Here is a 12444-nt window from a genome sequence, read left to right on the forward strand (position 1 = left end):
TTTTGGGGCTATATTATAAACACTTGGTTTATTTTTGGGACCGTATGTTTTGGGCAAAGAAAAGTGCTTTAGTAATTTTTATTTTTATTTTTTATTATTATTTTTTCATTGTGTGTGAACAATGCTTTTATTTGCATCGTGTTTGAACAATTCTTTCTTTATATCAATTGTGCTTGTTATCATACATTTGATGATACTTAAGTTGTATTTTGCATCGTGTGTCGATAACAATTTGTGTCATGTATGAACGACTTTTTAGTCTGTTTGACTTAATCGTGTATTAACCATGTTAATTTGTATTGTGTATAAACGATCGTTAGTCTCTTTTAGACTTTGTTTGTAATCATGTACTAACGATGTTATCATGCATAAATGATGGTAATTTGTATCTTGTATGACTAATGGTGGGTCTCTTATTGGACCTGATTTGAGATCATGTATTATCAATGTTATCGTGTATAAGCAATGTTTATTCATATATTGTATGAATGATATTTGGGTCTCTTGTTAGACCCTCTTTTATCGTGTATGAACGATGTAATTGTATAAACGATGATTATTCATATCTTGTATGAATGATGGTGGGTCTCTTATTGGACCTGATTTATTATTGTGCATGAACGATGTAGTCGTGTATAGACGACAAGTATTCATATCTTGTATGAATGATAAAGGGGTCTCTTATTGGACCTAATTTGAGTTCATTTATTAATGACGTTATCGTGTCGTGTATAAACGATGCTTAAGTGGGTCTTTTATGTATATGCCATGTAATTAATGGTCTTTGTATGCCACGTGATTAGCAGTCTTTGTATTTAGATGCCACATAATTAGTGGTCTTTGTATGCCACATGATTAGTGGTCTTTGTATGCCACGTGATACTTTAGTCTCTCATTCGACTTTATTGGTTATTGTGTATTAACAATGATATTTTGCATCGTGTATAGATGATGCTTGGATTCAAACTTTCTATATACATGCATGTAGGAGTATACTATATTTTTTTAGTATTCCTTTATGAGTAAATGAATTTCTATGAAAGAATGACTTTGCCTTTTTGAAGGCTTTACTCTTATTGAGATAAAATCACTTGAATTGAATATAATGTTAAATGCAGACATGGATAGTCATGGAAAAGGTGTAAATTGAAAAGTATTTCGGGACTTTACTGGTAATACCTTTTTAAGTGCTCAATGTTCCATGGAGGAGGTAGCTCTTTCCTGTCTAAGCTCTTGAGGTGATATGTTCCTTGTCGTGAGGAGTGGACGACCTCATATGGGCCTTCCTAGTTTGGTCCCAACTTTCCCTATGAGGGATCTTTAGTTGTTTGGGATACTTTTTTTGTGTACAAGGTCTCGATGGGTTGAACCTTCTAACTCTGACTCTTCTGTTGTAGTATCTAGTCATGGCTCCTTGATACTTTTCCATTCTTTGTTGGGCTTCATTTCTGCCTTCGCCTATCAGGTCTAAGTTAGTTTTGAGTTCTTCTTTGTTTTGATACTCATTGTAACTTGTTACCCGTAGACTTGCCAGTCCAATCTTTATGGGAATGGCAACTTTAGAGCCAAATGTCAATCTAAAGGGTGTTTCCCCCGTAGGCGTCCTTGTTGTAGTTTGGTACGCCCATAATACATTTGGAAGCTCTTCCAGTCGTGCACCCTTTGCCCTGGCAAGTCAAGTCTTGATAATATTTAGCAAGCTTTGATTTGTTACTTGAGTTTGGCCATTGGCTTGTGGGTGTCCTAGTGAGGAGTAGTGGTTCTGTATCTTTAAATCCTTGTAGAATTTTATGAATTTTGGATTGTCAAATTGCCTTCCATTATCAAAAATAATGATGCCTGGAATTCTGAACTTGCAAATTATGTTCTTCCAAATGAACTGCTTATCTTTTCTCTTATAATTGTTGATAGTGGTTCTGCTTTTACCCATTTTATGAAGTAGTCAATTGCCACTACTAAGAATTTCACTTGTCTTGTCCTTGTAGGTAATGGACCCATTATGTCTATTCCCCATTGGGCGAAAGGCCAAGGGGAAGTGATTGGAACCATGGGCTCTCTAGTTTGCTTCTTTATGTTTGTGAACCTATGACATTAGTCGCATGTTTGAATGAGGTGAAGTGCATCCTTCTGTAAGGTGGGCCAATAATAACCTACTCGTAGTGCCTTTCCTGCTAATGATCTTGCCCCAGCATGATTTCCACAAATGCCCTCGTGTATCTCCTTCAACACGTATTCGGCTTCAGGAGCTGTGACACAGTGTTGGTAAGTGGGAGAATACCCTCGTATGTATAGAAAATCATCTATGATGATGAAGTGTGCTGCTCTGGCTCGTATCTTACTTGCCTCAGCTTTATTGCTAAGGAGTTGGTTACTTTTAAGGAAGGATATAATTGGTGTCATCTATTCGTCCTGTTCTTGGATTGGCATGACCATACTTCCGTCTATGCTGGGCTTTTCTTGTATCTCCATGTTTAAATCTGTGGCTTGATTGTACTCTTCTGAGGAAGTAATCTTTGCTAGGGAGTTCGCTTCCTCATTTTCACTTCTAAGAATCTGTTGAAAGATAGCCTCGTCGAACGATGGTAGAAGCTTTTGGACAAGGTTCAAGTACTTCTTCATTCTATCTTCTCTTGCTTCATAAACTCCCTTCATTTGTTCGATTATCAATTGGGAATTTGCTTGAATGACAATCCTTCTTGTTATCAGCATTTTTGCCAATTTAAGCCCAGTAATGAGGGTTTCATATTTTGCTTCATTATTTGTTGTTGAAAATTGGAGATTGACAACATATTTCAGAGTATCTCTTTCTTGGGACATTAGGATCTTTTGTGGACAAACCATTTGTGTTGATTGTCCATATCTTGTTCTTCTTCTCCTCTTCATCTATTGGGAGAGTTAACTCTACTATGAAGTTTGCAAGTATTTGTGCTTCAATGGCTGTTCGAGGTTTGTATTTGATGTTAAATTGACTGAGCTCTACTGCCCATTGGATTAGACGACTAGCAGCGTCTAGCTTGTTCATGGCTTTCTTTATAGGTTGATCTGTCGTCACCATAATAGCATGAACTTGAAAATAAGGACGTAATTTTCTAGAAGCAATTATTAGTGATAGAGCCATTTTTCTATTTTCGTGTATCTTCCTTCTGCTCCCTAGAAGGCCTGGCTAGTGTAATACATGGGTCTTTGTACTCTGTTTTCTTCTCTTATCAAGGCTGAACTAGTTGCGGCCATTGAGACTGCTAGGTAAAGGTAGAGTTCTTCTCATGTGATGGATGGGCTTAGCAATGGTGGTTACACAAGATAAGCTTTCAACTAAATCAAGGTGTTTTCACGCTCGTCCATCCATTCAAATGCTTTTTTTGAGAGTTTTGAAGAATGGAAGACATTTTTCAGTGGCTCGTGAGACAAACTGATTCAGGGCTGCTACCTTGCTTGTTAGATTCTAGATTTCTTTCATTGTTTTTGGGGATGTCAGCTCCAAGATGGCCCTCACTTTGTTGGGGTTTGCTTCTATCCCTTGTTGTGACACCATGAATCCCAAGAATTTACCTAAAGAAACTCCAAAAACAAATTTTGTTGGATTTAATTTCATATTATACTTACAGAGTATATTGAAGGTTTCTTTGAGGTCGTCTAGGTGTTCCTCTTCAAGCTTCAGCTTTGCTTTTCACCAGCATGTCGTTTACATAGACTTCCACATTTCACCTATTTGGTGAGAGAACATTCGGTTTACCAACCTCTGGTATGTGGCTCCAGCGTTTTTTAGACCGAAGGGCATGACCTTGTAAAAATATAACCCCTGGCTAGTGACAAAAGCTATCTTCTCCTAGGCCTCCTCATCTATGAGTATCTGGTTGTACACTTAAAAGGCATCCATGATAGCTTGTGTCCTGCTGTTGAATCTACTAGTTGATTAATCCTTGGGAGTGGAAAGCTATCCTTTGGGCATGCTTTATTCAATTCGATGAAATCAACACACATTCTCCACTTCCTATTTGCTTTCTTCACCATTACTACATTTGCCAACCATTCAGGGTAATACACCTTACGAATGAAACCTGCTACTAGTAACTTCTCTACTTGTTTGATGACCGCCTGATTATGATCAGGAGCAAAGATTCTTCGTCTTTGTTGGACTGGCTTGTGTCCTGGGTCGACGTTTAAGCAATGTTGGATGATTGTTGTGTCGATCCTAGGCATGTCTTCATGGCTCCATGCAAAAACATCTTGATTTTCCTTCAAGAATTTGACTAGACCTTCTTTCTTGTCATGTGGAAGCTTTGTTCTTATCTTCATTACTTTTGTTAGATCTCCAAGGACGATCTCAACTGTCTCTAATTCTTCTGCTACGTCAGGGGCAGAATTGTCCTCGTCTATGGTCCATGTATGGTTCTCACCTGAGGCCAAGGTTGCTTGGTAGCATTCTCTGGCAAGGACTTGATCTCCCTGTATTTCCCCCCACTCCATAGTCTGTTGGAAACTTCACCTTCAAGCAATATGTCGAAGTGGCTGCTTTTAGATGATTAAAAGTTGGTCGTCCAATGATCACGTTGTAGGTTGAAGGACAATCAATTACTAGGAAATCAATTTCCTTGGATATTTGGGCCGGATAAGTTTCTACAATGATGGTTAGTGTAACAACCCCCTTGGGGTATATCTTGTCACTTGTGATAAAAAATTTTAAGTTTAGCACCATTTATAAAAAATGTTTTTTGGTGTTTGAGGTATTAAAATAGATTTTTAGCTATTTCAACACCTCTATTGTGAATGCTCTTAATTATTACTCCTTTCGTCCCAATTTGTTTGTCCTGTTTGAAAAGTCAAACTTTTTAAGGGAAAATCATTTATTGTCTTGTCTACCTTATAGAAATGTATAAGTTTACAAAACTACTCTTAAATAAATTTATTAGTTTTTTTTTTTTTTTTAAAGAGTTTTTCTTAATGAGGCAACTAAAAAAGTGCCCCAATTAGATTGATTTTTTTAAAATATTTGTTAGTTTTCTTTTCAAATAGTTTTGAAATTAAATTAATAACTTTTACTTTTAGAAACAGGACAATATTTTGGGACATCCCAAAATGAAATAGAGGACAAATAAACTAGGAAAGAGGAAGTATATATCATGTACATCATGCTCTTAATTGTAGCTTTATTAAATTGTAGTATATCATATCTATTTTTTTTTTCTATCTTTAAATTTGGTTACTTTATCAAAAAAGAAAAAAGAAAAATAAAGAGGTATGACATGATGCAATTGGTAAAGCAAAAATCAAATACTCAAAATGGGATAAAGTGAGATGACATGGAGCATTAAATAAGAACATGCAATCCAACGATTTGATTTTTAAAATTCACATTTAATAAAATGATATAGAGAGAGTTTGAAGGGTTTCTTTCCAAACTAGTTTAAAGAGAAACTTTTTTCCAGTATTAAAAGCATTAATCTGGATTATTAATTATTACAAAAAGGAAAAAGAAAAAAAATTCTAGGAAGCGCCATTCATGAGATAGGTTTCTAAGCACTTTAGAAATTCTAATGTGGCCTCTATTGTCTTCGAGGGCACGGTACTTTCTTGATCTGTTTTAGTCTCTGATGAGACTGTGACATCAACCAAAGTCTCCTGCTTTGCAATTGCATTTAGTTGGAAAGTTGTCTTGTAGAAGGAAAAACCCTTATTCAGATGTCCACCTTCCAGCACTTGAAGAGCAATTCGATGAAGGGACTCTTCAAGCTCCACAATTTCTTCCTTCTGATACGCTGCTACAGATACATCTAATAATAGTCATAAAAAAAATTTCATTAGCAACATCACATCATTTATTTGAATTTTTTTCTAGTTGGCATGCTAGTACAGGAACTAAATTTTTACAAATGCAAAATGAATGCAAGAAATTTTCATTTAAAAAAAAAATATTATTAGTAAGAGATTTGAACCTTAAATGTCTCTATTTAAGACACTTGACAATGTTATCAAGTTACAATATTGTTAGCAATTTTCAATTTGAAAGCAAATAAAGCAAGAAGTACTTTCAAAATGATAACTTTAAATAGTTAAAATGTTGGAGGGGAGATTCAAGATATGCTTGTTGAAGTAATAGGCTCTTGTCACCTCTAAAAGTGATTTATTTTTTGTTACTGCTCTAAAGTGATATTTGATTCCACTTTGGGTTACATCTAAAACTTTCAATCATATAGTTTGTAAGACCAAACTTAAAGAACCATACTAATTAAGACCTTGTTCTCAAATGATTCAAGGAAAATTATTGGGTGCTCCTAGAGCATAGTAACATGGTATTCTTTTCTCTAACATTCATAGTGGATCCTCTATCTTGAAGTAATTAGTAGGATTTACAATGAATGTGAAAGAAAAGAGCATCACATAATTGTATTTCAAGAACACCTAATAATTACTTATTATTCACATCATATCTAAAATATAAGATATGATTTGGAGTAGTTCATAAATCAAATCATAAGCCTATCAACTCCTCTTTTTTTTTTTAAATGAAATAAATAAGCCAATAAAGTCAATGATCAAAGTAGATGGACTCACCACCAGAGAAGAAATTGAAGAGGAGGAGTGTACCAAGGCCACCATCTCCTTCAATCAATTCCACATCCTTCACTATGTTTGGCAGGACTTTAGGAACCAGAAATCTCAATTCTTTGGTCAAAGCTTTCCAGAGGGCGTTCAACCCAACACCAACTTTAGCTTGGGTTTTTACCTCTTCTATCATGGCTCTTTTCTTGAATGCAAGATTTTCAAAGAGGGAGGTAGAGCTAGTATGACTTATAAGGTATAATACTTCCATTATAAATGCACTGTCCGATAGACAATACTAATATCTAAACAGAGGAGTATCTTTTCTCCGTGTAACGCATGGGTTGGTCTCTTTTGTTTTTTTGTAAAGCTTTATAGCCTTTTAATAAATTCGTAGCTATAAAGTACAACCACAAAGTCCATGAAAGCTCTTACCGTTAGATGTTGCTATTTGTCTGTTGTTTTAACCCAAAATATTCGTTTATTTTTTTAATTGTTACTAGTTTATATACAATTTTTTTTTTAATAATGTCTTTTTTTTAAAGTATAATTATATTTTTATTATACAACCTTATTTTTTGTGAGTAAATTACATTTTAAACCCTATAGTTTAGGAGAATTACAAATTAAAATTTATCATTTTCAAAGTAACTAATTAAAGCTTGGAATTTTAAATAGAATCATATATAGTAATTTGTTATGAATAGAAAAGATATCAAAGTTGTTGCATTGTTGCTTGTTTCTCTCTAGTATTTCTCTTGGAGCTAGAGACTCCCTTGAAGTAATCTCATTCCCCAAGGTGATGACTCTGTTGAAGTAGTTACATTCTAATGCAAACTTCCATTTTAATGCTATCCTCCATGAAACCCCAAATCAATTCCAAACACTTAGCTTAACATTCTCTACCCCAATAATCATCACCAACAATCAAATCCACTTAGCAAACTTTAATGCTAAGGACATACCCAAATCATAATTTCCTTAAACACTAAATTCTAACATTTCAATCACCAAGAACTCTTGAATCATCAAGAAACTGTAACCTTAAATCGAGTTTGGTGTGAGTTTGGGAAGTGATTATATGTTAACTTTTTCATTTATTTTATATAATGTTTGCAGGCTCCACACTACTTTTTGTCTAACTTTCAGTTTTTTGAAAATAAGTTAACTTTTAGCTTTTTCTCTCACATTATACAAATAAGTTACTGGAAATAAACAATTCCCAAACAGACAACTTGGCATCTTTTAGGTTTGAATACATTGTTGGGAAATTGCCTCAAATTCTAATTGTGACTTGGAAAGTTAATTAGGTTTCCTAGTTGAAGAAGGAAAAATTAATTTGGGTTTTCTTTGTGGGGAAGGAATAACTGTTCCTTGACGTAGAAGGAAAGTTTATTCTCTTGTGTGAAAGGAAAGACTATTCCTTGGTGTGGAAGAGAAGTCTATTCATTATTAAAGAAGTAATGTATTCCTAGTTTAAAAGGGAATAGGAAAAGAGTCTTATAGATAGACAATGCTACAAAGAATTTGTTGGCTTTGGCTCAAGGATCCTCCCTTTGGAGAGATGAAAAATAAAGCGTGAAATCAAGAGAGAATAAAAGGGATTTTTGTTTGGGAGGAACGCAAGAGGAAGGAGAGAGTAAAGGGCTGCCGCCTTCGAGAAGACACAAAAAGAGTATGTGTAAGAGCAAAGAAAGAGGAAGCTGCAAAAAAAAAAAAAAAAAAATAGAGAGAGAAGCGAAGAGTAAGCTGCTTAGAGAAAAGAAGACAGCCAAGAGAGAGTTGTGTGTGGAGAAGAAAATAAAAAGGAGAGAGTAAAGTGTTGCTGCCTTTGAGAGAAATAATTAGTGTGTGTGTAGCAAAGAAAAACAAGAGAGATTTTTCTTTAGCCGTGAGATATATACAAGAATTATTGTAATTGATTTGATAAATAGTGAATTGATTTGGAGTTTGTCCCGTGGTTTTTCCCTTCTAAGAAAAAGGGTCTTCCACGTAAATATTTGTATTCTTGTGTGTAATTGCTATTTTGAATTGATAGTTTTTGTGATAATATTTTTGGGACCCAACATACATGTAGTCAGAAGTATGAAATTAAATTAATGTCTAATGCAGAGAGTTTTCTTAGATATTGACAATATCATATTGTGGCAGCATTTATGGGTTTTTATTTATTTTATTATTATTTTTTTTTTGTCCTTTTATTCTTTTGGTTATTTAGTTCTGCCACCTTTTTTTTTTTTTTAGATGAAACAATAGTAAGCTTTATTTAATTAATATCACGCTGTACAATGGGAAAGAGAAAGGAGGGGCATTCTTCCAACCAAACAATAGCCTTCTCATTCTATTTATATATTGTTCTGATAATTGAAATTTTGGAGGAGCCGCTACGTCCATATAAATCCTTAAGCATATAGTTGCAAGTGATAAGCTGATTCAGTTAAGGCTTTCCCTAAAACTATTGATGGATATACAACTTCTCTTAAAGTAAATACTTACTGTGTTCTACCTAAAATTGAAGAATTGTTTAATGTATATAAGGTGATCGAAGGTTTCCCTTTGCTTCTTTGAAATTGTAAAAGAAAGATTAAAAATGGGAGTTAAATTGCTGACAATATCAGCTGTTTTATGAACATTTTTCTATTATTTTTCATTATTAGAACCTTTTGAATATTATTTGTTTGAAGATAAAAATACACAACATTATTTAGACTGAGGAGCGACACTTGCTCTCTTTAAGGAGATTGTTAATCTTTGTAACTAGTGCAAACATAGAATGCTTGTAATTGATGGACCCAATAAATGCCATCATCTAAATGAACCCAATAAAGATCATTGTCCATGCAGACCCAGCCCGAATGAAGGAAGAAAGTCATAAAGAGGGCATTCAATATCTCGACGGTTACATATCAGCAAGGAGACCGTTGGGATCCCCATCAAAATCCACATTGAAGGGGGCAAAATGCGTTACAAAGAAGACACTTAATCCACCATTAAAGGAGAGCAACAACTAGAAGAAAAGTGTGTATATATATGCACCAAAAAACTGAACAAGGTACACACACAGATATTCTACTCAATCTAAACCCCTACAACTATGTTCTCTACATCTCTAAAAAGCTATATTCGCTGACTTTATCATTAGAGACTTCGTGGCCGGCATTGCATTGGTGACCAACCTGAGAGGGTCCTTTTCTTCTTTCTAAACTTTGCAGGAACTTGGACGAGCCTGTGCTAATCCATCTAGACGAATCTACTCACTGACGATTTGTGCATCATCAGTTTGGCACCATTTGTGGGAATGACAATTTCACACTTCGGTTTGAAAGTGTAGTTCCATTCAATCCTAAGGTCCAAATGGAGTTTAACATGCCACCAGATTCTACAGCACTAGCGCTACAAATCCAAACACTCACAGCCAGTATGGAGGAGTTCACCAGGCAGAACCAGAAGATGAGATCGCAGTTACAACAGGAAGAGAATCATTCACCCACGAGGACTGGGATGAACCGGAATGACGATGGAGAGAGCCACAGAAGAGATGACCATCGATGGCTGAACACTTTTGACGAAGCGAATTTGGACCTCCTTAGGGAAATGAGGAGAGAAATGGACGAACTGAGGAATGCAATGAGGGAAAAGATGGATCAGAATTTGGATGGGATGGTTAGAAGGACGGATTCACCCTTCACCATGAAAGACTTGGAGTGCCCTATGCCTCCGAAGTTTCGTCTTCCACAACTTTAGTCGTTTGACGGTTTGAAGGATTCTCTGGACCACATTACTACTTTCAAGACGACCTTGAGTTTATAGCAACCCCCAGACGAGATATTATGCTGCTCCTTTCCTACCACTCTTAAGGGAGCAGCGTGAGTGTGGTTTTCGAACAACTAGGAAACTCTTTTGTGTGCTATTTTGTTGGTGGACAACGCTCGAAAAGGGCTGCAGACCATCTGCTCACCATCAGGTAAGGGGAGAAGGAGACCTTAAGGTCGTATGTGAAGTGTTTCACCTGAGAAGTCCAAGAAATTGATGAAGCAGACGACAAGGTGCAATTAACCACTTTCAAAGCTGGGCTGAAATCCAGAGAATTCATGGTTGCTCTCGCGAAAAGTCCCCCGCAAACAATGGCAGGAATGCTATTGAAAGCTCAGAAGTATGAACGTTGAAGATGCCCTAGCCACAATGGGAGAGGAGGATAAGCCCAAAGAGAAGGAGGGCAGAAGGGAAGACAAGAGGGGACGCGGGAGAGAAAGGGGAAACCGTTAGGGTTCGGACTGGAACAAGCAGAGAGATGATAAAATGTCTTGGACAGTAAAATTTACCCCTCTAGTTATGCCTATTGATAAAATTTTAATGCAGATTAAGCAGGGACGGATCTACGTTGGGGCAGAGGGGGGCCATTGCCCCCCCCCCCCCCCCCAAAAAAAAACAAAAAAATAAATAAATAAATAGTATAAAAAAATTAAGATTTGCCCTTATATATATATTTGTCTCTCCTCCTCTAAAATATTTAGATATTGACCTACAAGAAAATAAACAAATAAATAAAATTCATGCCCCTTTAACTACAAAAAAAATATATATATATATATATATATATATATATATATGGACTAAACAAAAATCGCGCACAAAATAAAAAACACTTATTTTGTATGTTATACTTTGTTGATGTGTTTTATAATATGAAATGTTTAAGAAATACTTATTTTGTATGTAGTATTTTGTTGAATATAAAATAGATGTTAGTTTTTATTTTCAGAAATATTTTTTTGGTTTTAAGCTTTGCCCCCCCCCCCCCCCCCAGGTATGAATCCTGGTTTTGTCCCTGAGATTAAGGATGATCATTACCTCAAGTGGTCGATGCCATTGCACTCATCACCCAATGTGTGTGACAAGAGAAAATACTGCTGCTTCCACAAAGACCACGGCCATTGCACTGAAGATTGCAGAGACTTGAAGGAGTAGATAGGGGAACTCATTCGAAAAGGGAAGCTACAAAAATTTGTAAAGAAAGGGGAATCTAGCCGACCTAGAGATGACAAAAAGGAAAAGCACGAGACTATTCCCAGGGACAAGACTAATGCATTTGGTTGTCCACAAAGTGCGATAGAAGAAATAAAGATGATCACAGGAGGACCATCCATGGGTGGGTCCTTCAAGTCCCTCAAGAAGTCACAACAAAGACAGGTAAACAGTGTCCAAAGGTTACCACCTTTAAAGCAGAGAAGGAAAGCAAATGTGGATAGGAATGGCAACGGGTCGGGTTCGGGCCGGGTTTTTCCATACCCGGACCCGACCTACAGGCCAAGACTTGCAGCCCGTTTACTAAACAGATTTTCTTTTGGGGCCTAGACCTGCTCCTGCTGGGTCCCACGGGCCTCGTGGGCCTCGTTAAGCCCTGCCAGATTTGGGCCCAATCCACGGCCCAAATTGTGGCCCAACCAAAAAAGAATTGAAGCCCAAGTGCCAAATTAGTCCAAAATCCAACAATACACTAAACAAGCACCTTCCAAATGCAAAAATGTTGGAATGACTTTCCAGTAGCATTGTTCCAGAAGGGGAATGAACCAACAACTATGCTTCTGTCCATGCACCATGTCCCCACATTCATTTCCAGCTTCAATATACCTCCATAAGCTTACACAGTTTCGAAACCCACCAACCTTTCTTCCCCTCTAGCTCAAATGCACAAACAGGTCAAGAAAATATCACTGAAAGTAACTCGAGAAAATTACACTCAGACATAGCAACCACTCAATCAAAGCAACTATAATAACATATTGTACTAAACTAGTCGAACAAAACCCAGATGGCAAAAGACTGACTGATGAAAAAGAAAAAAGCCCCTTTGGCCTTTGGTGAGTAATGATTTGAGGCTACAACAAAGCAAGAGAATGAGGA

At 36.3% G+C, this 12444-nt stretch overlaps 1 protein-coding gene across 1 annotated transcript; it reads right to left on the bottom strand.

The window, feature by feature from the left end:
* Positions 1 to 5342: 5342 nt before the first annotated feature.
* Positions 5343 to 6816, bottom strand: LOC126693924 (phytohormone-binding protein-like). Its single transcript, XM_050389979.1, has 2 exons — positions 6553 to 6816; positions 5343 to 5771 (listed from the first exon to the last, which is right to left on the bottom strand). Exons 1-2 carry the CDS (start codon positions 6809 to 6811, stop codon positions 5485 to 5487), a joined length of 546 nt encoding a protein of 181 aa, XP_050245936.1. The 5' UTR covers positions 6812 to 6816; the 3' UTR covers positions 5343 to 5484.
* Between the last annotated feature and the right edge of the window lie 5628 nt (positions 6817 to 12444).

This window comes from Quercus robur, chromosome 8 (assembly GCF_932294415.1).
Source record: "Quercus robur chromosome 8, dhQueRobu3.1, whole genome shotgun sequence".
NCBI lineage: Eukaryota > Viridiplantae > Streptophyta > Magnoliopsida > Fagales > Fagaceae > Quercus > Quercus robur.